The sequence below is a fragment of the Mirounga leonina genome, unplaced genomic scaffold (genome assembly GCF_011800145.1).
Source record: "Mirounga leonina isolate KUSES-001 unplaced genomic scaffold, KU_Mleo_1.0 Mir_166, whole genome shotgun sequence".
In the NCBI taxonomy this organism is placed as follows: domain Eukaryota; kingdom Metazoa; phylum Chordata; class Mammalia; order Carnivora; family Phocidae; genus Mirounga; species Mirounga leonina.
Genome location: NW_023270418.1, coordinates 33,453,416 through 33,476,742, shown reverse-complemented (window position 1 = coordinate 33,476,742; position 23,327 = coordinate 33,453,416). Strand labels below are relative to the sequence as shown.

Sequence of the window (23,327 nt, the reverse complement as noted above, 5' to 3'; positions counted from 1 at the left end):
TTCTTGAAGTAAAACAGCTTTATCTGTAGCAGGCCCTCTCAGAGTCCATACCTCAGGAATGTGGGTTTCTATTGGTGGAGTGGGTCCCACACTTGGCCCCACAAGCCTTCTGTTATGTAGGACAGGTGTTCTATAATCCAGGGAACGCAGCACTGGATACCAGGATGGGGGTGGGAGCTTACCACGCTGTAGATCTAGGGGCCAGAGTGGGTAAGGATGGGTAAGATTTGCTCCCTGGACAGAGGAGGCCTTGGGAATTCTCAAGACAGCTACGGAGCATCTACGGCATGCCAGACAGCAGGTGGAAGCACAAGCATGAAGGCAGCCTCTGTCCCCAAGGCCCTCTCTGGCTGGGAGGACTACGCGGAGACAGATCTGTGTGGATAAGCACTCATAACAGGGAGCACAGGAGAGGGCTAAAGCCAGCCCGGGGCCGCACAGAATACCAGGCCAAAAAGTTCCAACTTCAGACACTGGGAAAATCGTGTCATTTTCTGAGAAGGGGAAGAAGATGATTAAACTAGTTTTGGAAAACTTAATGTGGCCAGAGTGACAGGTAAACGGGCAGGGAGCGATTCCGGGAGACCTGCTGGAAGCTGGTGTAGTCTCCCACTCCAAGGGTGAGTACTGTGGGGGCCGACAGGTGAGGCCTCAGTGCCGGAGAAGTGGGGGGCGGGGGAAGGAAAGGAGGAGCACCTGGGCTTTCCAATGTGCAGGAGGGAATGGAGACCCGGCCTGCAGAGCAGAGCAGAGGAAGAACGGGCGTTGGGGTTGGCCCCGCGCTCCAGCCTCAGTGGGAGGAATCCTGGGGGGGGGGGGGGGTCGGGGTGTGCGAAGACGGTGCACATTGCCATCGGTCTCTTTTTGGAACTGAGAATGTTCTGGAGAAAGAAATGGCCTTCCCCCAAAAAAGCAACCAGAGAACACATGTGACTCTGAAACACATCTTGCAGTGCGGGCATCACTTCGGCTCCCACGGAGGAGAAGGCCTGCTCCTCTCAGGGCCAACTCCAGGGTGGTAGCTATCGCAAGTGGACAGTCTGAAAGGCACCCAACCACCTGGCTGACATGTTCTGGCCAGGGCCATGCGCTCGGGCGGCTTTTAATGCCCGACTGAGCAATTCCCTAAGACTTCTGCTAGGCAAGTACCACCTCCCCATTGGGCTAATAAAGGGGTGCAAGCCAGGTAAGAAATTAAAGTTACTCACATTTTGTTCTGGAATGAACTAGGGGAGGGGAGCAGTAATTTACGCAGTAATTATATCTGCCTTCAGGCTAACACTGGAAGTAGTTGCATTAGAGCTCGGCTCCCGAGCAGACACTGGTGTGAGCCCGAGAACAGGAGCGCGGTGGGCAATCCAGCACAAATGTCCCCTCTAAAGCACTCCATATGCAAGAAGCAGCAGAAATACGAAGACCAGCTCCTTCGTGGTGGAAGATGAATTCACTTCCACAGCCAGAGGCCAGCTTGCTTGTCGGAGACCACTTCTGAAGTCCAGCCCTCTGACACCTGTTGAATGTGGCCATTTACTGTCTCTGGATCAAGAGATCAAAGGATGGAACCTGATAGGCTGACTCTGAAGTTTATCACAAAAGAATAAAGGTACAATGGGGCGCCTGGGTGGCTCAGTCGTTAAGCGTCTGCCTTCGGCTCAGGTCATGATCGCAGGGTCCTGGGATCGAGTCCCACATTGGGCTCCCTGCTCAGCAGAAAGCCTGCTTCTTCCTCTCCCACTCCCCCTTCTTGTGTTCCCTCTCTCACTGTCTCTGTCAAATAAATAAATAAAATCTTAAAAAAAAAAAACAATAAAGGTACAAGAACAGTGGACACAATTTTTTGAAGACAACAATGAAGGGGGAGTGGTACACTCAGTTTCTAAATACGCTATGATGCTACAGAAGTTAAAACAGCATACTGGTACAGACAAACAGCCACAGGTCCACGGAGCAGAGCAGAAGGTGCCAGGATATGCAGCCACGCCATCTGTGAACACCGCACACGAAACAGTGAGTGGTATTTTAGATGAATGCGGATAGAATGGGCTGTTCCGTCATGGTGTTGGGAAAATTCCCTATCCACTTACGGTGGAGGGGTGGGGGGGCACATCAGGGACAGTTCAGATCCCTACCTCATACTGCATACCTCCCCAAAATCAGATAAAATAATGTCTGAATGTAGAACACAAAACAGTAACAGCCCTGGAAGAAGATAAAGGAAGAGGTGTTTACAATCTCAAGGGAGAGAAATAAAGCACAAAACCCAGAAACCGTAAGGGAACAGACATAGTTTTGATTACATGAAACTTTTTACTGCCTTTATGATAATAAACCACCAGAAATAAGGGTGAAAGACTAACTACAGTTTAGAAGAAAAATGTGGAACAAATTTAACAAAGAGTTATGGTCCGTGCCAAATAAACAGCTCCTACAAATCAATAAAGAAAAGATAAACAACTCGACAAAAAAATGGGCTCAGGACAGGAGTAGGCAATTTACAGAAAAATACATACAAATGGCCAAATGGCCAAGAAGCCAGTCATGAGGGATGTGCAAATCAAAAGGTGTTATAATTTTTAAACAAACCGATTTAAGAAAAGTGGAATCTGGTCATTGCTAGCACTGTTGAGGGCACGGGAAAGCACAACTTTCACAGATGCTTGGTAGAATATAAACCAGCGGGGCCTCTTTGGCGGAATTTGTCAGTATCTTTACAAACTTACAAGTGGCTATTCTCTTGGGCAAGGAGATATGCATGAACAAGGCAGTCACTGCAGCATGCCTCATAATAACAAGAAAGCCTGGAAAAACGTGCATGCTCCTCCAATGGATAAAAGCTATGAAGGATGGTAGATCCATACTGTGACATACGGCTTAGCTTTTAAAAAGAATGAAGATCTGAAAAGTAAAGACACAGAAAATGTTTAAGACAGCAAGGAAAAAAGGCTACAGAATCGGGTAGAGAGTGATTGGGTTTATGTAAAAAATCTGAGCGCCGGGTTCAAAACAACGTAATACATTTGTTATAATCTGTGTTAGAGGTCTGGTCATCTCTGAAGAGAGAAATAAAACAGACAATAAACAAAGATGCTCATCCTCACGGAAACAAGAACCATGGTAAATATTTAAGCAGTGCATATGTATTCATGTACATCTTGCATTTAAATATTTATACATATTTGTAAAAGAAAATGGCCAACAAGTACACGTAAAGATGCTCGATGTCATCGGCCCAGGAAAATGCAGATCAAAACCACAACACAGTACTAGCTTCATACCTACTAGGATGACTAGAACCATCCAGCACCAAAAAAAAAAAAAAAAAGGGGGGGGCAAAGCAAAGCAAACAAGTGTTGAGCAGGATGTGGAGAAACTGGAACTCCCAGGCTGCTGCCGGCCACTTAAACAGTGCAGCCGCTGAACAACACAGTTTGATGGATCATCAAAAAAAATCAAACACAGACTTACCATATGGTCCAGGAGTTCCACACCCAGGCACGTTCCCCAAAGTGAAAGCAGGGACTCAGAGAGATGCTCGCACACCCATGTTCTCAGCAGCAGCCAGAGGGGTGAAGAGCCCCGGGGTCCCTCGACAGGTGCGTGGACAAACAAAACGTGAGCTATCTCCATACAGTGAGCTGTGATTCAGCCATAAGAGGGAATGGAGTTCTGCCACACACTACAGCTCAGATGAACCCGAGAACATTACGCTAAATGAAATAAGCCATCCACCAGAGGACAAACACCACATGATTCCACGAAGAGGAGGCAGGTAGAACAGGCAGATCTGCAGCCACAGGAAAGTAGGAGAGAGGTCTGCCGGGGCTGCAGAGAGCGACGAATGGGGTGTGACCGCTCTATAGACATAGTTTCTGTTTCAGGCAATAAAAAAAAAATTGTGGAAATAGGGACGCCTGGGTGACTCAGTCATTAAGCATCTGCCTTCGGCTCAGGACATGATCCCAGGGTCCTGGGATCAAGCCCCGCGTCCGGCTTCCTGCTCAGAGAGGAGCCTGCTTCTCCTTCTGCCTCTCCCTCTGTCTGCCACTCCCCCTGCTTGTGCTCTCTCTCATTCTCTCTCTCAAATAAATTAATTAAATCTTAAAAAAAAAAAAAAGAAGAAGGAAACTGAGGTTCATGGAAGGGAAGTGCACCCCAGACCCCACAGGGAGGCAGTCAGGAGCCCAGTGTGTGTGGACCACTTGCTGGCTCCTTCCGTGTGCCTCTGGGCATGGACTCCATCTGGACCCGAGGTTCCGGGGCCACGCTGCCACTCTGAGAGGAGCACTCCCCCGGCAAGTGAGCTGTGGGCAGGGCCCGTGGGTTAACTGTCCCCAGCCAGGTGGGCAAAGGCGGGCCTGGGAGGCGTCCAGGAGTCAGGGCTGCTCAGGGCTCGGGAGTGGCAGAACGGACGTGCACAAGGGCGCCGCGGGGCTTCGGGGAGCGGGACACCCTTCCTTACCAGGGAAGCGTCAGTAGCCAGGTCTGCTCCTGGTTGGAGCTCTAGACAGGTTCAGGGCTACCAGGTACCTCTCAGGGACAAGCCAGAGCCAAACCCAGACTCCCGACAGGTCTCAGCATCCTGGCCCTCCACTGGGGAAGGTGTTCTCAACCTTGCCTCTGATCGTGCCCTCCAGCACACTGAAAAGGCAACCTGGACATCTAGGGCAGGACCTCTTGGTGTCCTTCCCACTGAGGCCTGTCTTGAGGGAAGAGCCTCCTGGTCCCTCCTCACGGACACTGGCTCACTGAACCCCACAAGCCAGACGCCACATCCCACTTTTGCAGACGAAGAACCTGAGGCCACGAGCTAGCAAACCACTCACCAGAGAAAGCAGAGACCAGGACGGAGTAGCAGGCAGGACCCTGGGGTCGGCTCTTGACCAGACCTGCAGCTGCCTCAACAGGTCAGCCCTGGGACCCACGCTGTCCCCAGGACAGCCCCCCAGGGGGCCTGCCTCGCAGCAGACATAGCGCTGCTTTCCGAACAAGGGTGCCTGCAAGCCCGGGGCGCAGCCCCTCACTCCCATCAGAGCCTCCCCGTGCTGAGCACGTGTTAAGTGACTGCCACAAATGTCCAGTGTCTCCCAGGGCTTCGGCACGCAGCCCACCTCCCAGCACCCTCCTCCCGGAGGCCAGCACCGGCCCTCCGCTTGTCCCCAGCCTCGGCCACCAGCTCTCACATCTCTGAACTGAGACGCGGATCTAAGGACAAATCTGCTCACGCCCGGCCCAGCTTCAAACAGCGTCCACTGTTCCAAACCCCACTCAGACGGCACGGCCCGCAGCTCAGGCCTGCAGAGAGGGCCCCAACCAAGGTCGGTCCATCGACAGGTGAGTGGATAAGCCAAATGCACTCGGACCATACGATGGATACTGTTCAGCATCGAAAAGGAAAGGGGCAGGGACACACACTACAGCGCGGACAAACCTAGAAAACACTGAGGCTCAGTGACAGAAGCCGCCAGACACAAATGGCCTACGTATCATATGACTCCGCGTATAGAAACATCCAGAACAGGCAACCCCACTGAGACCGAAAGTGGGCTGGTGGCAGGGGAATGGGAAGCTCTTGTTTAATGGGTGTGGGGTTTTATATTGGGGAGACAGAAATGTCTGTAACTAGACTGAGGTGGTGACAGCTCAGCATAGTGAATGTACTAAATGCCGACGAATTGTATCCTTTCAAAAGGTTCATTTTATATTACGTGATTTTCACCTCGATTAAAAAAAAAAATCAATTCAACACCTTTCACCTAGGACAGGCCTGACAACTCCAGCCGGCATTTCCTATCTTATTTCCTACTCCTGACTAAATTCTTCCAGAAGCTTCCATTGCCTTCTGGAGCACATCTAGACTCTGCAGGGTGATCTGGCCTCTTTCAGTGGAGGAGACCACCTGGTGGTCAAGGACAGGACTCTGGGACTGTGAGGGAGAGACCCCGGGGCCCACCTCTCCCACAGCTGCCCACACGGCTTCTGTCTGCCTATCTTCCCATCAACACAGAACGGCCTAACAGCCTCATCTGCCATTCTGTCCCCGCACTTCACAAGGCACCAGGGGCCAAAGAGTAACAGCAGCAATGGCAAGACCTGACGGAGTGCCAGGCAGGTGTTAACTCACTGAGTGATAGGAAGTATTATTATCCCGTTTTACAGAAGAGAAAACTGAGGCACACGAGGTGGGCTTGCATGCTCAAGCTCCTCCATGCAGCAAGCACCAAGGCTGACGTTAGCCCCTGGTACTCGGGCTGTCCCTCTGCTAATCACCTCAAGAGCCCCCACCAGTGTTGTAGGAATAAATGAGTCAGGACAGTGGACTAGATAGCCAAGGTCGCACGCAGAAGAAAAATCCAGAGCGTTTGGACCTCTAGGCCAGAAAGATCAAGGACCCTATTACACAAGAGGCACTGTATTTCGGTTACCCCTGGTCCCACACCCGGGCCGGGGATGGTGCAAAGGGTTTCACACACAACACTTCATGTCACCGAACTGCCCGGGGTAGGGGGGAATCAGGGGAAGACACTGGATGCAAAAAAGCTAAGTAAGTCACCCAAAGTCGAACAGCTCCTGAGCATGGAAACCCAGACGGGTCTGACCCCAGAGCCCCCATTCTCAGCCCAAGCTGCAGGGCAAGCAGCCATGCTGAGTCCTCCTCACCTGACTGCACCCCCCCCCCCAAGCAGTTTGCAAATTCTGCTAAATGCCTGAGTGGTGATACAGTGCAGCTGAAATTAAATGGGTTCCAAATGCGACAGGATCGCCACAGCAAATGTGGGATCATACGGGTTGACGGGGTAAATTCTTGGATTTGAACAGGGAGGGTTAAAAGCACGTGGGCCCTGCTTTGAAAACTGGGGGTGGGGAGGGGGGGAGACCTCTCTCAGTGGACTCCACACAGCATTTAGGTTTTTTTTGTGTTTTTTTTTTAAAGATTTTATTTATTTATTTGAGAGAGAGAGAATGAGAGAGAGGAGGGTCAGAGGGAGAAGCAGACTCCCTGCCGAGCAGGGAGCCCGATGCAGGACTCGATCCTGGGACTCCAGGATCATGACCTGAGCCGAAGGCAGTCGCTTAACCAACTGAGCCACCCAGGCGCCCCAGCATTTAGTTTTTAACTCCGCCACCCACCTGCTGGGCCCTTCCAGTGGGCCAGGCAGCAGGCATCTGCAGGGACCACCCTTGGTGGGGGGCGGGGTAGAGGGCTGAAGGGAGGGTCCTGGACAGGTGGTCCTGTAGCAAGTGCTGTGGGACCAGAGGGGAGAGGCCTGGGCCTGTGGAGCTGGGGAAGGCCATTCCCAGCACCGGGACCGCTAAAACAAAGGCATTTCCGTGGGCTCACAGCTTCAAATTGCAACAGGAAGCAATCAGGAAAAATAATTAGCTACCAACTTACTGGCTCCACTCCGGACCAACGCATAAATCTAACACAGAAATCAGGCGCAGAACGTATCAGGAAGAGTCAAAGCAGTTGTGCAGAAGGGGTCCTCCTCCTCCTTCCATTTTAGGACTGGGTTGCCACATTAGCCAGTGCCGCTGACATGCCTCCTAATGTTAAAATAATCAACTCTATTTTTGCCTCCTCCACGACTGAACTCCACAGATGTGATTCCTTCTCCTTAGGGGCTCGAACCGCAAAACGACAGGCATTCGACTCCGGCAACGTCACCCCGAAAGGTACAGGAAATCCGAAACAGCAACCAAGTGAAAAGCAACATAGCCCGCTGCGAAACTCCACCTTTAAAACAAACATCTTCCCCCCAAAAAACAAAAAAAACCTTTTGCCTCCGTGATCCAGGCATTTCCGGAAAGAAAAGCAGCAGCCTTGGCCTGAACTACCCAGATACTGTCATCGTTTTTGTTGTCACCTTGTTTTGCTGGTATCAGACATAGCTGAGAAATGTAAACACGCTCCCGAGGGAGATAAAGTTGGGGTGAACCCGCCAACACTTGGAGGCTTGGCCTGGGAGGCAAAGGGACCTGGGGAAACTATCTGCTCTATGCCCCCCAAACCTCAAGGAAGGGGCCGCAGCACGGGAACGAGACCACAGCGCCTGGCCAGGACACCTCCCTGCAATGTCCCACACTGGAAATATTCAGGGAGACAGCTGTTCGCCTTAAAGAGGCCCAGACAAAGGGACCTGAGCTACCCACCACCACCAGCAGCCCCCAGAAATCTGCTACCAGCAGCAGAACAGCCTCCCGGGGAGCCCAGGGCTCTGTGGCCCTGTCCAGTTTGGCCGGCCACACTCCAGAAAAACAGAACACTCCCATCCGAAGAGAAGGATTTAGGTAGCAAGGGTCTGCTTCAAAACCACACGGCCATCTCCAAATTAGAAGAACACGTGTAGCGTTTCACAACGCGCTTAGGTTTCCTGAGTCCTCCCGACCTCAACTCCACCCCTTGGGACACACCAAAAGTTGCAGAGAAAGGTCCCCGGCCCCCGATCTCCCAGAGGCTGCGCACGAGTGGGAACACCGGCGCGCCTCCCGACCACGCCGTGCTCTGCGACCACGTCAGCCCGCGCGGCGGCCCCCCGAGGCCACCCCCGGCGTGGACACCGGCCCGGGGCCACGGCGGGGGCGGGGGGGGCCCGGCGGCCCGACGGGTCGCCCGGGCACCTGGCAGGTGTCGGTCCGCTCGGAAACCGACAGCCTCGCGGAGGACAGAGGGCAGCGCAGCAGGCCAGGCCCCCGGCGCCCGGTCTGAGAACTTTCTCTGCGACTCAAATCAGTTCTCGGGCTTGCCGCGCGGCCATCGGAAACGGGCTCGCCGAAGAGTCCCCGACGCAGGGCGGCGCGGCCTGCCTCTGCGCCGAAAGTCCCCGCTCTGCGCCCGCCCGCCGCCCGGGGTCCACACGGTCCCGGCGCGGCCTCGCCCGGCCGGCTACACGCGGCCGCACTTCGGAGCGCGCCCCGGGCCGCGGCAGGTGAGGACCCGCCCGCGCCGCACCTGGCGGGGTCGGCGCCGCCCGCGCGCCCCCCTCGCCGGCCCGGGACGCGCGACGGGGCCCGGCCTTCCCGGGAGGGGCCCGGGGGGCGAGACAAAGGGCCCGCGCGCGGCCCCCGGGCGGCGGGGGGCGGCGGGCACCCGCGGCGCGCGCCCAACTCGCCGCCAACTTGCCGAGGCGCTTCCGCGCGCCGCGCACTTGGCCGCCGGGCCATTGTCCCCGCGGCCCGCGCCCACCTACCCGCGGCGGGGGCCAGGCTGCAGCAGAGCGCCAGCAGCAGCAGCCGCGGCGGCGCCGCCTCCATGTTGTCCGGGGCCGGGCGGGCCCGCGCGCGCTCACTCGGGCTCCATGGCGCGGCGGCGGCGGCTCCTCGCGCGGCTCCCGGCGCCTGCCGCCTCCCCCTCGGGCGCCGCGGACCAGGACGGCGGGGGAGGAGGGAGGAGGCGCGGGAGCGGAAGCCGCGCCGCGTCCCCGCCCCCCGCGCCGCCGCGCCCTCCCGCGGGCGCCCCCCGGAGCCGGCCCGCGGCTCCCCGCGCCCCCGCCTCCCCGGGGGCTCCCCGGGGGGGCGGGGGGCGGCGCGGGCTTGACAGTCCGCGGGGGGGGGCCCTCCGGGGCCGATCGAGTCCCGGAAGCGGGTGTGTCACCTGTAGAGCCGCAAGGACCCGGCCGTTACCGACGGGGAAACTGAGGCACGGGGGCGGGGCGCGGGAAGCGCACCCCGCGGGGCACTTACGGCGTCGGAAGCCGGGAGCCCGGAGCCAGGTCTGTGCGCTTTCCCGAGACCGCAGCCGCCCTGGCAGGGTCCGGTCGCTCGGGGCGGCCCCAAGACACCTGTTCTCCCCGGTGAGGGCGCCCCGGAGGGCGGAGAAGGGCGACGGCGAGTCGGTCCAGGCAGGGACAGAAGCGGATGATGGACAGAGGCGGGGCTGCAGGGGCTGAGAGTGGGGTGAGCTTGAGGTTATTTTTTTAAACTAAATATATGCCCTCTGTATTACAGTACGCGAGCCCTGAGCAGTAGACACGCTGTTCTTCCAAATATGCTTCCAGGCGGTCTGAGGCAGAGAGCTGCTCCAGGATGGCAGACCTCACCTTTGGTTCATAGAGCCAGCATGGCCCCGAGCTCCCCCCATCCTCCCGGCTCTGCCCAGCTGAGCAGGCAGCTCAGCTCTGAAGCCTCAGGGCACGAGAAGGCCTGGGAGGGGGCAAAGCACTGGCTCCGGAACTGGTGGGCCCAAGTTCAAACTCTGGCTCTGCTGCTTCCTAGAACCAGGTGTGCCCTTGGGCAGGTCTAAATATAACGTCTCAGGTAGTCTTTCCTCCCTTATAAAATAGGTATAGCAGTGCCTACCTCACAGCGGCTGCGAGAGCTAGCTGTAACTCACAGGAGCACCCACATGCTGGAGAATATGCACATTCTTCATGTGTTTGGGACAGCTTTACAAAGCTAGTGGTCAGGCAGACGTCTCTGTCCTCCTGGGGCTTATGTTCTAGAGACGGAGACAAATAAAATAAAATGATAAAATAAAACAAAACAGACAGAAAAATTTAAAACACAAAACCAAAAACACCATTAACAGACTACAAGGGCTGCCATGAAAAATGGATGGTATTGGGCTGCAAAGTCTTGGGACATTGTGACTTAGGGAGTGGGGATATTCGAGCCACAACTCAGAAACAGGGGCGCTGCAGGAAGAGCAGTTCAGGTGGAGACGGCATCAAGGGTGAAGGCCCTGGGCAGGGGCCCGCCTGGATGCTAGACTCGTGGCAGGAAGCCCAAAGGCCAAGGCTGCAGAAGCTGCAGGTCGGGTGGAAGGGGGCAGTGCTGAATTAGGAGAAGCTAGCCAGGGCCAGTGCATACCGGACCTGGAAAAGGTGTCAAGAATTTATCACAAGAGCAACGGGAAGCCATTACAGGGGTTTAAGTAGCAAAAACCCTGGCTGTTCCTCAGGCAGGCCCCATGCACAGCTCCAGTAGCCCGTCTGGCTGCCTCTCCTGGGGCCAGATGCAATTCTTGTAGCCCCTCCACTACCAACACCTCCCACACCCTGACGAGTCTCCCACTTCCTGCCGTGACCCTCATCAGCCTCCTCTCCCAGCATCCAGAGTGAGCCTGTTGAAACAAGACAGATCACATTCTCTCATCTGCTCAAGAATCTGCTGACTCCCAACTCAGAAGAGAAGCCAAAGGCCTTATGGCACCTAAGGGCCTGATCCGGCCACATCTGTCCCTTTATCTCTCCAATTCCTAATGCACTGTCCTTCCTCTTCCTCACCCTGCTCCAGCCACAGAGGTCTCCTTGCTGGTCCTCAAACACACCAGGCACACTCCTGCCTCAGGGCCTTTGCACTAGCTCTTCTCTCTGCTGGTACTCTTTTACCCCAGTTATCCACCTGATTTATTCCCGCACATCTTCAGCTCCTCAGCCAGGCCTTCCCTGACCCCCTTTGAAAATAGTAAACCACACCCCTTCCACCACCCACCCCGGCAGGTACTTTCTGCTCCATTTCTTTGTTTTACTTTTCTCCTTGGCTCTGACCAACATCTGACATACTGTTAACTTACTTTTACTAGAATGGCAGCTCCAGAGAACAGAGATTTTCAGTTTATTTTGTTCCGTGTGTATCCCCTGTGTCTAGACCAGGATACAGTGGGTGCTCAAAAAATGTTTGTTGAATGACAGAATGAAGTGAAAAGCTCTGACTTATGTTCATAAAAAGAGCACTCTGGCTGCTGAGTAGGGACAGGACAGGACAGAAGAGGGGATGCGGGAGACTGGTCAGCATATGGGTTTCATGGCAGCTGGGAGAGATGGTGGCTTGGACTGATGCGGGGGCCAGGAGGCTCACAAATGGCGAGAAGGAACTGGATTCAGTATGCTTTAGGGGAAGTTAACGGGACTCGCTAAAGGCGCTGGGGAAGAGTCGCAGGGGCTCCTCTAAGGGGACACCTGCAACAGCAGCTGGTCCAAAGTTGGAATCAAGGTTCTAGAGCTGAGAAGGAATAGAGAGAGGCTGAAGACCCTACAGCCAGTTATACAAATGATTAAAAGGGGAATGAACCAGAATAAAAGGACACAAAGAGAGACATTGAGATTCTTTGTTCTCCAGGAGAGAGATGGAAAGCTTGACTCTCAGAGCGGGAGAATTCAGTCAACCCAGAAGACACCATGCAGGGCACAGGATGGCGGGCCGGCTGCGGCTCTGGGCATACCCCGTACTTTCCTATGCTGCCTCTTGAGATGCCAAAGGTTCAGGAGCCTCCAGAGACTCCCCCCACCCAAGAAAGAAAGGACTGAGCCCCAGGTCTTGAGGCATCAGAACAAGATCCTAGGTTGCCCGACTCCTATCAGAACTTTAGAAAAGTCGTTTGCAGAGAACACATGAGAACGGTCCCTATTTGATTCTGCAGGATTCCAGCATCACGAGGGAAGTAATTTTTAGACTCCTCCCTCATGTAAGAAGCAACCGGAGAGGGTGCTAAGCTCCCACTTCCCCACAAGACTGCCTGTCACGGCTCATCACACCACCGACCTTTTCTTAGGCCTCCCATTTGGAAGCGTTCACTCTCAACTCACCCCTCAGTTGCAAGTTCCATCCCAATGAGGTAACGGGGCTCGGCACCTGTCGGATCTAATCGTTTCCGGGGACAGGGGCTCAAATGGGGTCCATTTAGGGCCCATCGGAGGATGACATCTCAGCCCCGTGACACTTGGGGGAAAGTGCCTTCTTGGTTTCCCTCCCAACCTGGAACATGCTGACTCTGGAGAGAGTTATTCTGGGCATGAGAGTCCTCCGGCCTCTGTGCTCAGAGGTGTGCACTGGGTTCCCAGTGTTCCTGGGCTCTCCGAGCCCCAGGCATCCTCCCAAGGGCTCCTTGGTAGAGGCGTGCAGTGGGAATGTCATTGGGCCCCACCGGCCTCTCCCTTGCACGGCCGCCTCCCAGCAACCTGCGCCAGGGGCAGGCAAGGGAAGGCGGCCACTGCTGCGTGGGGGTGGGCAGCGGAAGGCTTAGATGGTAGCGGGCACGGTGGCTACGGAATCAGCTGGCCTTTACCTCTCTGAGCCTCAGTGTCCTCATTCATAAAATGGGATTGGTGCTATCTGATGGACTTCTTATCTGTCGGTGCTGACGTGAACCTCGAATGAGAGGAGACTCAGAAAAATGCTCTTTAGACTTTAAAGCCCTGCCTGAATGTGAATCATGATTAACGTGGGCCCCAGACAGGGCAGGAAGATGGACGTGCTGGGGCCCACTCAGTGTCACCTCCCCACCTCCCCCGCTCCCTCTGATAGTTGTCACCAGCCCTGACCTTCTGCAGCCCTGAACTCCAGCCCTCCTGATGGCTCAGCAGCCGTGTGGGCTGTGTCCTTGGGGACCATGTTCTTGACCAAGCCACACAAGCGTCTGGCCCACCTCGTTTTCTTTTCGCTACAGATTAAGAAGCTGATGTTCTGGTTTCGTTTTCCTTTTAAGGCACTTTAAAGACACCTGTAGGGGGTTAAATGGTGCCCCCCCCCAAATAAAAAGACATATCCGCATTCCCAATCCCCAACCTGGGAATATTAGCTTACTTGGACAAAATGTCTTTGCAGGTATCATTAAGTTTAGGATCATAAAATGAAGAGAGCATCCTGGATTATCCGGGTGGACCCTAAGTCCAGTGACAGTTGTCTTTATACCAGAAAGACAGAGGGCAATTTGAGACAGAAGAGGAGGAGAAAGAGCAGGAGAAACCCGTGTGACCACAGAGGCAAAGGTGGGAGAGACGCAGCCACGAGCCCAGGACCAAGCCCGGAGCCCCCAGAAGGCGGAAGAGGCAGGAAGGATCCTCCCCCAGCGCCTTGGAAGGGAGCGCAGCCCTGCCTACACCTGCATCTGGGACTTCTGGCCTCCAGGCTGTGAGAGAATACACTTCTGCTGTTTTACGACCTCCAGTCTATGGTTTGTTACAACAGCCACAGGCGATTACTACAGACCCTAATTTTCTCAAACCCACTTTACAGGGAAGAAAACTGAGGTCAGAGAGGTAATGGTTTGTCCAGGGTACCATCCCCCAGCTGTCTTCATACCATAAGGGCAAGGTCGAGGAGTTGCAACAGAGATGATATGCCTGCAAAGTGTAAAATATTTGCTATCTGCTCCCTTACACACATTTCCCACCTGTGCTCTAGGGAGTCATATGGTAATGCCTGTTCTGGAAAAAATAAAGCAGGGTAAGAGGGTCGAGGGGTACAGAAGGCAGCATCTGTCGGCAATATCTGTTGACTGGAAGAAGGGAGGGAGGGAGCCTTGCAGCCAGCGGGGAAGGCCAGTGCAAAGGCCCAGAGGCACCGTGAGGGGCCAGAGGAGCCGAGCAGGGAGAGCCAAGGTCAGAGAGGAGTGGGCCAGCTCTGCGGGGTCTTGGAGGCCCTCACCTCTCTGAGTGAGAGGGGGCTCCCCAGAGGGCCAGCAGCAGAGGGAGCATAGGATCTGATTTCCATGTCATGGAATCTGTCAGCTACTATGCGGGAAATAGGCAGCAGGGGCAGGAGAGGAACCAAGCAGGCCAGTGGAGGGGCCACTGCAGGGGTCCACGTTCAAGATAGTGGGGACTTGGATGGCGGCAGTGGGGAGAGTGAGAAGTGGTCGGATTCTGGGTCTCTCTGAGGGGAGAGAGGACATGGAGAGCAAGAATCAAGGATGCTGTCAAAGCATTTGGCTTGAGCACCTGGAAGGCTGGCCTGAGATTGTAAGTGTTGCTGAATGAAAGGCAAGAGACCCCAGGCTCAGGGAATGGCATCCTGCCTTGAACTTGTCTAGCTCAATTATTTACTTCCCAGCGGAGGAGTAGAATGAGAGAGTCTGGGGTTCAGGGAGGAGGGCTGGGCTGGGCTGGGCACAGGAAGGTGGGGATCTTCAATGTTAAGGCCACGATCCCGGAGAAGCATCCTGGCAGAAAGAGGTCCAAGGCGGCACGTTGGGGCCTCCAAGCTCAGAGGTGAGGGGACCAGGACAGAGGGGCTCCCAGAAGCCGGGGAGAAAGTGAGTGGAGGGCCAGGGCCAAGTGTGGCAGCTGCTGAGACGAGAAGCCTGGGGATGGAGACTTGTCCACTGGACCCAGCAGATGGCTGGTCATCCGTGACCTTGAGGAGCTATTTTGAAACGCACAGTGGTTCACACGCACCTGGCTTTTTCCTGGGGCCAGGAACGCGACGGTTGAACACGGAGGACTCTACCAGTGAGGGCAGAAAGCACCTGGGCCCACGCACCTGGGGGGAAACTGAGGCAGCTGCCACAACTCCCTGGTCACTCTCAGGGGCAGTGAGGTCCTTGGGTCACTTCGGCTCCCCAGAACAGCATTGGTTAGCAGCTGCAATTCCAGTTCCGGCTTAACGATCAAAACTAAAGTTTTTTCAAAGCCACTACTTCTGGGGCGCCTGGGTGGCTCAGTCGTTAAGCGTCTGCCTTCGGCTCAGGTCATGATCCCGGGGTCCTGGGATCGATCCCCGCGTCGGGCTCCCTGCTCCACAGGAAGCCTGCTTCTCCCTCTCCCTCTCCCCCTGCTTATGTTCCCTCTCTCGCTGGGTCTCTCTCTGTCAAATAAATAAATAAAATCTTAAAAAAAAAAAATCACTTCTTCTCCCTTCCTCCAGCTAGACGGGGCTGGGGGCAGGGGAGCCACAGGGGGAGAGGGCCAGCTGGCCTCTGCTCTCCTCCTCCAGGCTGGAGCAGGGGGAGGGAGGGACATGGGGGCAGGAAAGGGCTGGGGTGGGGGGCCAGACAGGCGTCCCTGTGGCCTGACTGGGGGCCTGTAGGTTTGGGGATTCCAAATGTCTATTCTTTCCCTCTCGGGCTCTTTGTGGGCACCTTGGCTATTTCTCGGATGCCATCTGACCCCTGGACGCACGACTTTGCCCAGTTCTGTGGCTGGCCAGGCAGCTATAGCAATGGCCTTGGCCTTTAACTTATCAGGCATGGAGCAAGCAGCAGACACAGACCCAGCTCCAGGGACATATGTCTCCCTGGTTCCTTGGAACCCCTTTTGTCAGGTCTCGAGATGAAAGGGACCCACCTCAGAACCTCTCTCTCTTCTGACTGCCTTCTCCTCTTCTATGCCCTGACTGGGCAGTGGGCTAATTAGGTGCCCAGCCAAGCCGGTTTGCCCGGCACCGACGGGTTCCCAGAACTCGGGACTTTCAGAGCTTAAACTGGGAAGGTCCCAGGCATATGGGAACGAGTGGGTTGCCCTAGGGCTGCTGGAACCAAGCTCCCCTCTGCAAGGCCCTGACCCCAAGCACACGGGGGACCCAGGACAAAAGTACAAAGCAGGCCCTGCACTGTGCCTGCACCGAAAAGTTAAAAATCCCTCCTGAACACATGGATGTCGGGTTTGTTTTTTAAGTAGAGGGATTTTCCTGAATAAAAAGAGACAAAAGAAATATCCTGGCTGATCATATCCTGCTTAAAAAATAATTTTGATATTAAAAATTATGAGCATTTTTTAGAAATTTTATTTACTTATTTGAGAGAGGGAGAGGGTTCACGAGCAGGGGAAGGGGCAGAGGGAGAGGGAGAGGTAGGAGAGGTAGAAGCAGTCTCCCTGCTGAGCGGGGAGCCTAGGGCAGGGATCAGGACCTGAGCCGAAACCAAGAGTGGGATGCTTGACCGACTGAGCCACCCAGGCCCTCCATGAGCATTTTTTTTTTTTAGATCTGACAGACTATGTGTTTGTAGGAGAATTTTCCTAGGAGATCTCTTCCAAACTATTCAGTGGAGAAACACCATATTGTCCACAACTGTCCTCAATATTTATATTTTTGGCAATGTGGCAAAACCGTAGCAAATTTAGAATCTAGGTAATAAAATTATAGGTAGTCAATGAAAAAAAAAGTTATACATGAGCCCACAGACTATGGAACACTGAGTGTTCTGTCCTCCCGCTGGACAAACCCACCCTCCTAACATCAGGAAGGCAGTGCCGCGTAGAATTTTTTGGATTGGTTGGAGTTCTGTGTTGGAGCCTGGTAACAAGAGTCAGGTGAGCTCACCAGACCTCTGCCCCAGGTGACAGCAGCAGATGGGAGGGTAGGTCTGGGGGAGCTGCACACACAGCCTGGACTCTGTGCCTTGCAGCAGGGATTCGGGGTCAAAGGTGGGGTAGGGCCAGGGAGCATGCCCACGATGGGGGATGGGCAGGCTGGAGAGGGTGCGGGGGGGGGGGGTCCCCTAGAGCTTGGAGCCCCAGGCAGGATGGCGCTTCCTGTTTTGTTTGAGGTCTTCAATATCAGGCAAAACTGGGGTGAAAAGTCCCACAATATCTCCATCCCTCAAGAGAGACACCACCGCTCAGAACGGGCAGGGCACCTGCCCGAAGTCACACAGCTGGAAAATGGCCAGGCTAAAATTTGAACCCAGGCCTCCTGGCTCTGCCGGGGTGCTCCTCCTGCCAGGCTAATCCCCTTCCTTGCACCAATCACCTCTCCTTCCCCAGGAACTCGCCTCCCGCCAGGACCGCTCCCGACACCCCACCTCCTCCAGCTCCACCTGCTCAGCTTGCAACCTGGAGCGAGGGTCTGCCTTCTTAAAAAAGCACAACCAAAACTCACCATTCCCCTTCATTCTTTCCTCTGTGTCCCCTCAGCTGCCAAGCCTCTCCAGCCCACCGCCTACACGCGCTGCCCACTGTCGTCACCTCCTGCTCATTCAATCCTGCCCCTGCCGTGATCTTCCCACTGCCAACCCCAAAGGCCGTTCCTGCTGTATCTTGCTTCTTGATTCTGCAGCTTCCTCCACCCCAGGCCTCCCTCCGGTGCTTCCTTGAGTCACCTCCCACCCCCCTTCTGCGACACCCCTCTCCCAGTCCCAGCCCCTCCTGCACGCACAATCCCCTGCTGCTGGCCTGGCCCTCCGCTGTGCCACTTTTCTCCATCTCCACGGCTAGCTTCGGGCCCCCAGGCTCTCTCCACTGCAGTCTGGCCGCCAGCATAACCAGCCCAATGGCCCTGAAATGCCCATCTGACCGTGGCCCTCCCTACACATGAACCCTCTATGGCTCCCCAGTGCCCCTTGGCTCCTGTTTCTGCCAGGTCCCAGGTCTGGAGCATCCTCTCCTGCTGGCATGCATCCCCTCCCTGCTGGCCAGGCCCAGATCCTCCAGGCTGGTCACAGTCTTCCCAGCGCCTGGCTCTCTGGGTCTAGCTGCTGCCCTTTTGCGGGCATGATGGTCACTGGGTGAGGCCGAGGGGGCTCAGATGGGGACAGAGGGCGGTGAGGAGTGAGTAGGTGCTACAGAAACTCCGTGTGCAGGAGGCCCCCGCCAGCCACCAGTGAGGGTGAACCTGGTGAACTATGCCCTCACCGAGGGTCAGCTGGGACGGGCAGCCATGGAGAGGCCAGTGCCCCTGGTAGGAGACAGGGTGTGTGCATGGAATGGTGACACTCAGGTCTGGGGCCAGACGCAGCTGGTTTTTGGGGGGGAGGGGAAGGGGATCTGGAGATAGGCAGGCTGTAGGGGCAAGGATCCAGACAGGGGATCCCCCTAATGAGGGCTCTGCACTGCTGGAATACCGTGCGTTGTCCCCTCAGGGCACTCCAGGAGCCTAGCCAGGGGATGGGTCTCAACCCCTTCCTTCCTGCAGGACACACTCCCTCCCAGTGGAATCCTGGGATGTGGACACCCTGGGACCCAGGATGGGAAGGAAGGTCATGGAAGGCACCCAGGACAGGAGGCTTTGCCTGGACCAGGTGGGGGAGGGTGCGGGTCTCAGGGCAGTTTGTGGCTGAGGGCACGCCCAGGGGGTCTTGTGTCCCTACTAGTCCCATGAAGGATTCTCCGTCCCCCGTGCCCAGGCTCTGGTGGGAGTGGCCTCAGAGGGTCAGCAGGATAGCCGGGCCTGGCATCAAGCCGAAAGATACACTTGCTGGAGCGTCAGGGCAGCAAGGACACGGACCCCTCACAAAGCTGGCGAGTGAGACCCTGGGCTTGCTTGCACCTCTCCGGGCCTTGGCCCTCAGCCCTTATCAGGTGCAGCAGGGGAGGCTGAGAGCCTGAGGCTTGGGGGTGCCTGGCCACGGGGGACGTGCCTCTGCCAGTGTCCCCTCCCAGGCCAGGATCGCACGTCCTTCCTGCTTTTCCGTAATTCTCTGACCAAAGATCACAGCGGGCAGTGGACAAGGGCACCCGGCGCCTTTGATGTGCGGCCCCCGCCTCACAGTCAACAAAGTGCTGCAGACTTGTACCACACTGTTTTTTCCCTGCAAGGAGGACGCGGACCGCAGGCCTTCTGGATGCTCTCCCTGTGCCGGAGGCTGCAGGGTGAGCTCTGCGGGAGCCCCACTGAGCCCCTTGCCTCCTAACAGCCCTTCAAGGAAGGTCTCATTTATGCCCATTTTACAGCGGGGGAAACTGAGGCCAGGGGCAAGGTAGGTGACTTGACTGGGGTTCCTCAGTGAGCAAGGGATGGAACTGCAGACTCCGTTATTTCCCGTCTGCGCGGGGCTCTGCGTCCTTTCCGGGGAGAAGCCGCTGAGGCCAGTGAGGGTTGACTGAGGCATCTCTGCGCCCCGAGCGCTCCGGGTTCTCGGGCCTGCAGTGAGCCGTGCGGCCAGGAGGGGACAGCAGCATCCTGCCCGGCCTGGCTCTTCCCGGCGCTGGGGAAAGAAACCGCTCTTGCAAAGACGACCTCCCCAGAGAAACCGCCACACGCCAGATGCTGTCAAGATAAGAGGAAAGAACGTAGGCTCCCTGATCAGCGGACGCTGTTGGAATGGCCACTTGGGCAAGTTGTTGAACCCCCCGGCCCCCGGGGTCCTCAGTTTTCTAGTCGGTGCTAAGGGGGAGAATAGTAGCTGCTGGCTTGGCTGTGTTGGGGATGAAGATAACCAGGTAGCCAGACCTGGAAAATTCTTGCCGGAACACCTAAGGCTCACGTTAGTTACTAAAGGGGTTTGGTAGAAGCAATCCAAAGCAAGGAAGGAAGGAAGGAAGGAAGGAAGGAAGGAAGGAAGGATGGAAGGAAGGAAGAAAGAAAGGGAGGGAGGGAGGGAGGGAGGGAGGGAGGGAGGGAGGGAGGGAGGAAGAAAGAAAGAAAGAAAAGAAAGAAAGAAAGAAAGAAAGAAAGAAAGAAAGAAAGAAAGAAAGAAAGAAAGAAAGAAAGAAAAAGGAAGGAAGGAAGGAAGGAAGAAAGAAAGGAAGAAAGGAAGAAAGGAAGAAAGAAAGAAAGGATAACCAGGTAGTGCACATAAAATGTCACCAGCAGGGTTCAGAGTTACCCCGAGTGGGGATTCAGCAGCAAGGACGGGGCTGGGCTTCCTGCATGTGCCTGGAGGAGGGGTCCTGGGTGTCCAGGCTGGAACCTCATAACACCTTGGTAGGTGCCCCTCAGGGCAGAGCTGCTCTGAGTCTCCCTGGTCTGCCCACGACTTTCACAAGCAGGGCACGTTGTTCCTCGGCCCACGCTGGGGACCTACACATCTAGAGATCCATAACAGCCACTGAACATCCGTGTCACCCCCGCAGGCAGACTCTGGTGTCTCCATTTCGTGGTGAGACAACAGGCTCAGAAAGGTTGGTCTGGAGCCACTGCCTGCATCAGCCAAGGAGCCCAGGAGCTGGAATTGGTGGGGGTGGGGGTGGCACCCTCCAAGTCCTGCACAAACCTGCACCGAAGGCTGTCCAAGTGACCTCTACGGGGTCAGGGAGGTTAATTTCCTCCCAAATCCCCTCAACCAAGGTGGGAGCTGCTGATGAACACTTTGCCGGTTGTCCTGCATGTCTGCCCCAGGCAGGTTTGCTGGATTTCCTGGGAAAAGCTCTAGGCAGAGCTCCACTGTCGGCCTGCCTTGCCCATCCCCACTGGTTCAGGACCCTCAGCCAAAGGCAAGACAATGGGCAGGTGTGTGGGGGGGGATGCAGTCAGGACCCCCACCCCATCCTTTGCCAGCCCCAATAGACTGAAGAACGTGCAAGTGGCCTGGGGCAGCCCCTATGATCATTACAGTAAGGCTGGTGTCAGTGAGGCTAAAAGTCAAAGAGAGAGGAGCTCAGTTTCAGAGGCGGTGCTTATGGTTTCAATTAGGTTAAAGGGAGTTATTTTGTATTCTAATTATAGAATTCGTTCATGCTCATTGCAGACAGGAAAGGATAAAGGAGACAACAAAAATCATATATAATCTCATGACAGAGCTCTCACTGCTGTTAGCACTGTTATTTATTTCCTTCTAGTCTTTTTTTCCTTTTTCCCACATATATGTGGAGATGACCTTTTTTTTTTTTTAAAGATTTTATTTTTAAGTGATCTCTACACCCAACACGGGGCTCCAACTTACAAGAGTCGCAGGCTTGGGGCGCCTGGGTGGCTCAGTTGGTTAAGCGACTGCCTTCGGCTCAGGTCATGATCCTGGCGTCCCTGGATCGAGTCCTGCATCGGCTCCCTGCTCCGCAGGGAGCCTGCTTCTCCCTCTGACCCTCCCCCCTCTCATGTGCTCTCTGTCTCTCTCATTCTCTCTGTCTCAAATAAATAAATAAAATCTTTAAAAAAAAAAAAAAAAAAAGAGTCGCAGGCTCAACTGACTGAGCCAGCCAGGTGCTCCTGAGATGACATTTTTACAGCAAAATTGTGGTCAGAAGCTTCTATTTCTGGCAGAATGACAGGCTAGATATCCAGATAGCACCTCTTAATACAGAGTGCATAAAAATACTGAGACAATATTAATTAAAAAAAATTTTTTTTAAGGCATGGTGGAGTTGGCAGGACAGTAGAGGACATCTTCTGGGCCGAAAATAAAAAGAAAGCCATATTCATATTTTTGAGACAACTGGCAAGTTGAACACTGATTATAGCAGAGATGTAAACACTGATGATACTAGGGGATTATTATTTTAAATTTTTGGTGTGTGAACACAGACGTTGTGGCCATATTTTTTAAAGAGTTCTCATTGTTTGGGGGCACCTGGGTGGTTCAGTCGTTAGTTGTCTGCCTTTGGCTCAGGTCAGGATCCCAGGGTCCTCGGATCGAGCCCCGCATCGGGCTCCCTGCTCCGCGGGGAGCCTGCTTCTCCCTCTCCCACTCCCCCTGCTTGTGTTCCCTCTCTCACTGTGTCTCTCTCTGTCAAATAAATAAATAAAATCTAAAAAAAAAAAAAAAAAAAAAACCATACCGAGGGCAAGTGGGCTTAAAAGTTGGCTGCGTCATTACTTCAGTGAACTAATTGAAATGTTCACTGGGGTCGTCACATTGTTCTTTGTATATTTACGTATGTTTGAAATTCTGCATTAAATGAAAACACAATCATGGAGGGCTGCAGCTGGCTTTGCCCTGGGGGTGTCTCTGCCCCCAAGAACCTCAGAGCTGGGGTGCCCTGGGAGGGCAGCACATTGCAAACAGGAGCAAAGCTCTGGGCCTGAGCAAGGGCAAAGGTCAGATCAGAAACCCCCATGACGCTGAGATCCCCCAGAAAAGAGACATCCTCAGTGAGTAAACAGCAACAGAATTGGGGGGCTGTGGGGGTGAGAGGGAGAAGACTTCCTTACGTTGGCCTCGGCTCTGAGTAGAGCAGAAAAAGAAGGAAGACAGACGTCTCCCTGAGAATGTCTCAGCATGGAGCTCTACTCCCAGGGGCTTGGAGCAAGAAGCCACATAGAGTTTGAAGTTGAGGGTGTAATCCAAAGTGGTCCCCGTTGGTAGAGCTCCACAGAGCCTGGCAAAGCCAAGGCGACTCAGGAGGGAATGCACTTCAGACACAGCCCTCAAAGGCTTCCCGCTAATCGAGTTGTGGAACTCACAGAACACATCAGGAAATGAACCACCATGAGCAAGAGTCAGCAGAAAAAGCAAACTGTGGTTCAGAGCCGTAAAAGCTGCAGACACTCAAGTTCCAGAGAAACTTCAGTTATGAACCATTAAAAAAAAGCCTTCTTCAAATGTTCAAAGAAATAAAACTGGGGGCGCCCGGGTGGCTCAGTTGGTTAAGCATCCGACTCTTGATTTCGGCTCAGGTCATGATCTCAGGGTTGTGAGATCGAGCCCCACATTGGGCTCTGCGCTGAGTGTGGAACCTGCTTGAAGTTCTCTCTCTCTCCCTCTGCCCCTCCCCCTGCTTGCGTGCTCTCTCTCTCTCAATAAATAAATAAAATCTTAAAAAAAAAAAAAAAAAGAAAGACAACAGGCTATTGAAAGTATGACAAAGAAGCAAGAAACCATCACATTTTTCAGGGAAATTGCAGAAGAGGACTAAAGAAGGATTTCAGAAAGAAAAACTGTCATTGCACCTGGGAACCGAATGGCCTGGTTAAGGATCTGGCAAGACCGGTGAGTGCTCTGGAGACAGATGGAAGCGATTGCCCAGAGCAAAGTCCAGAGAGACAAGCAGGTAAAAAGGAAGTTAGCTCCACATTCC

At 54.7% G+C, this 23,327-nt stretch overlaps 1 protein-coding gene across 1 annotated transcript in view; it reads right to left on the bottom strand.

Moving 5' to 3' along the window:
* LRP5 (LDL receptor related protein 5) overlaps positions 1-9,333 on the bottom strand; it is a 98,650-nt gene extending 89,317 nt beyond the window's left edge. Inside the window, exon 1 of the mRNA XM_035013447.1 lies at positions 9,189-9,333. Within this exon, the coding sequence (XP_034869338.1) occupies positions 9,189-9,252 (64 nt within the window). The 5' untranslated portion in view covers positions 9,253-9,333. The remainder of the gene's footprint in view (positions 1-9,188) is intronic.
* Between the last annotated feature and the right edge of the window lie 13,994 nt (positions 9,334-23,327).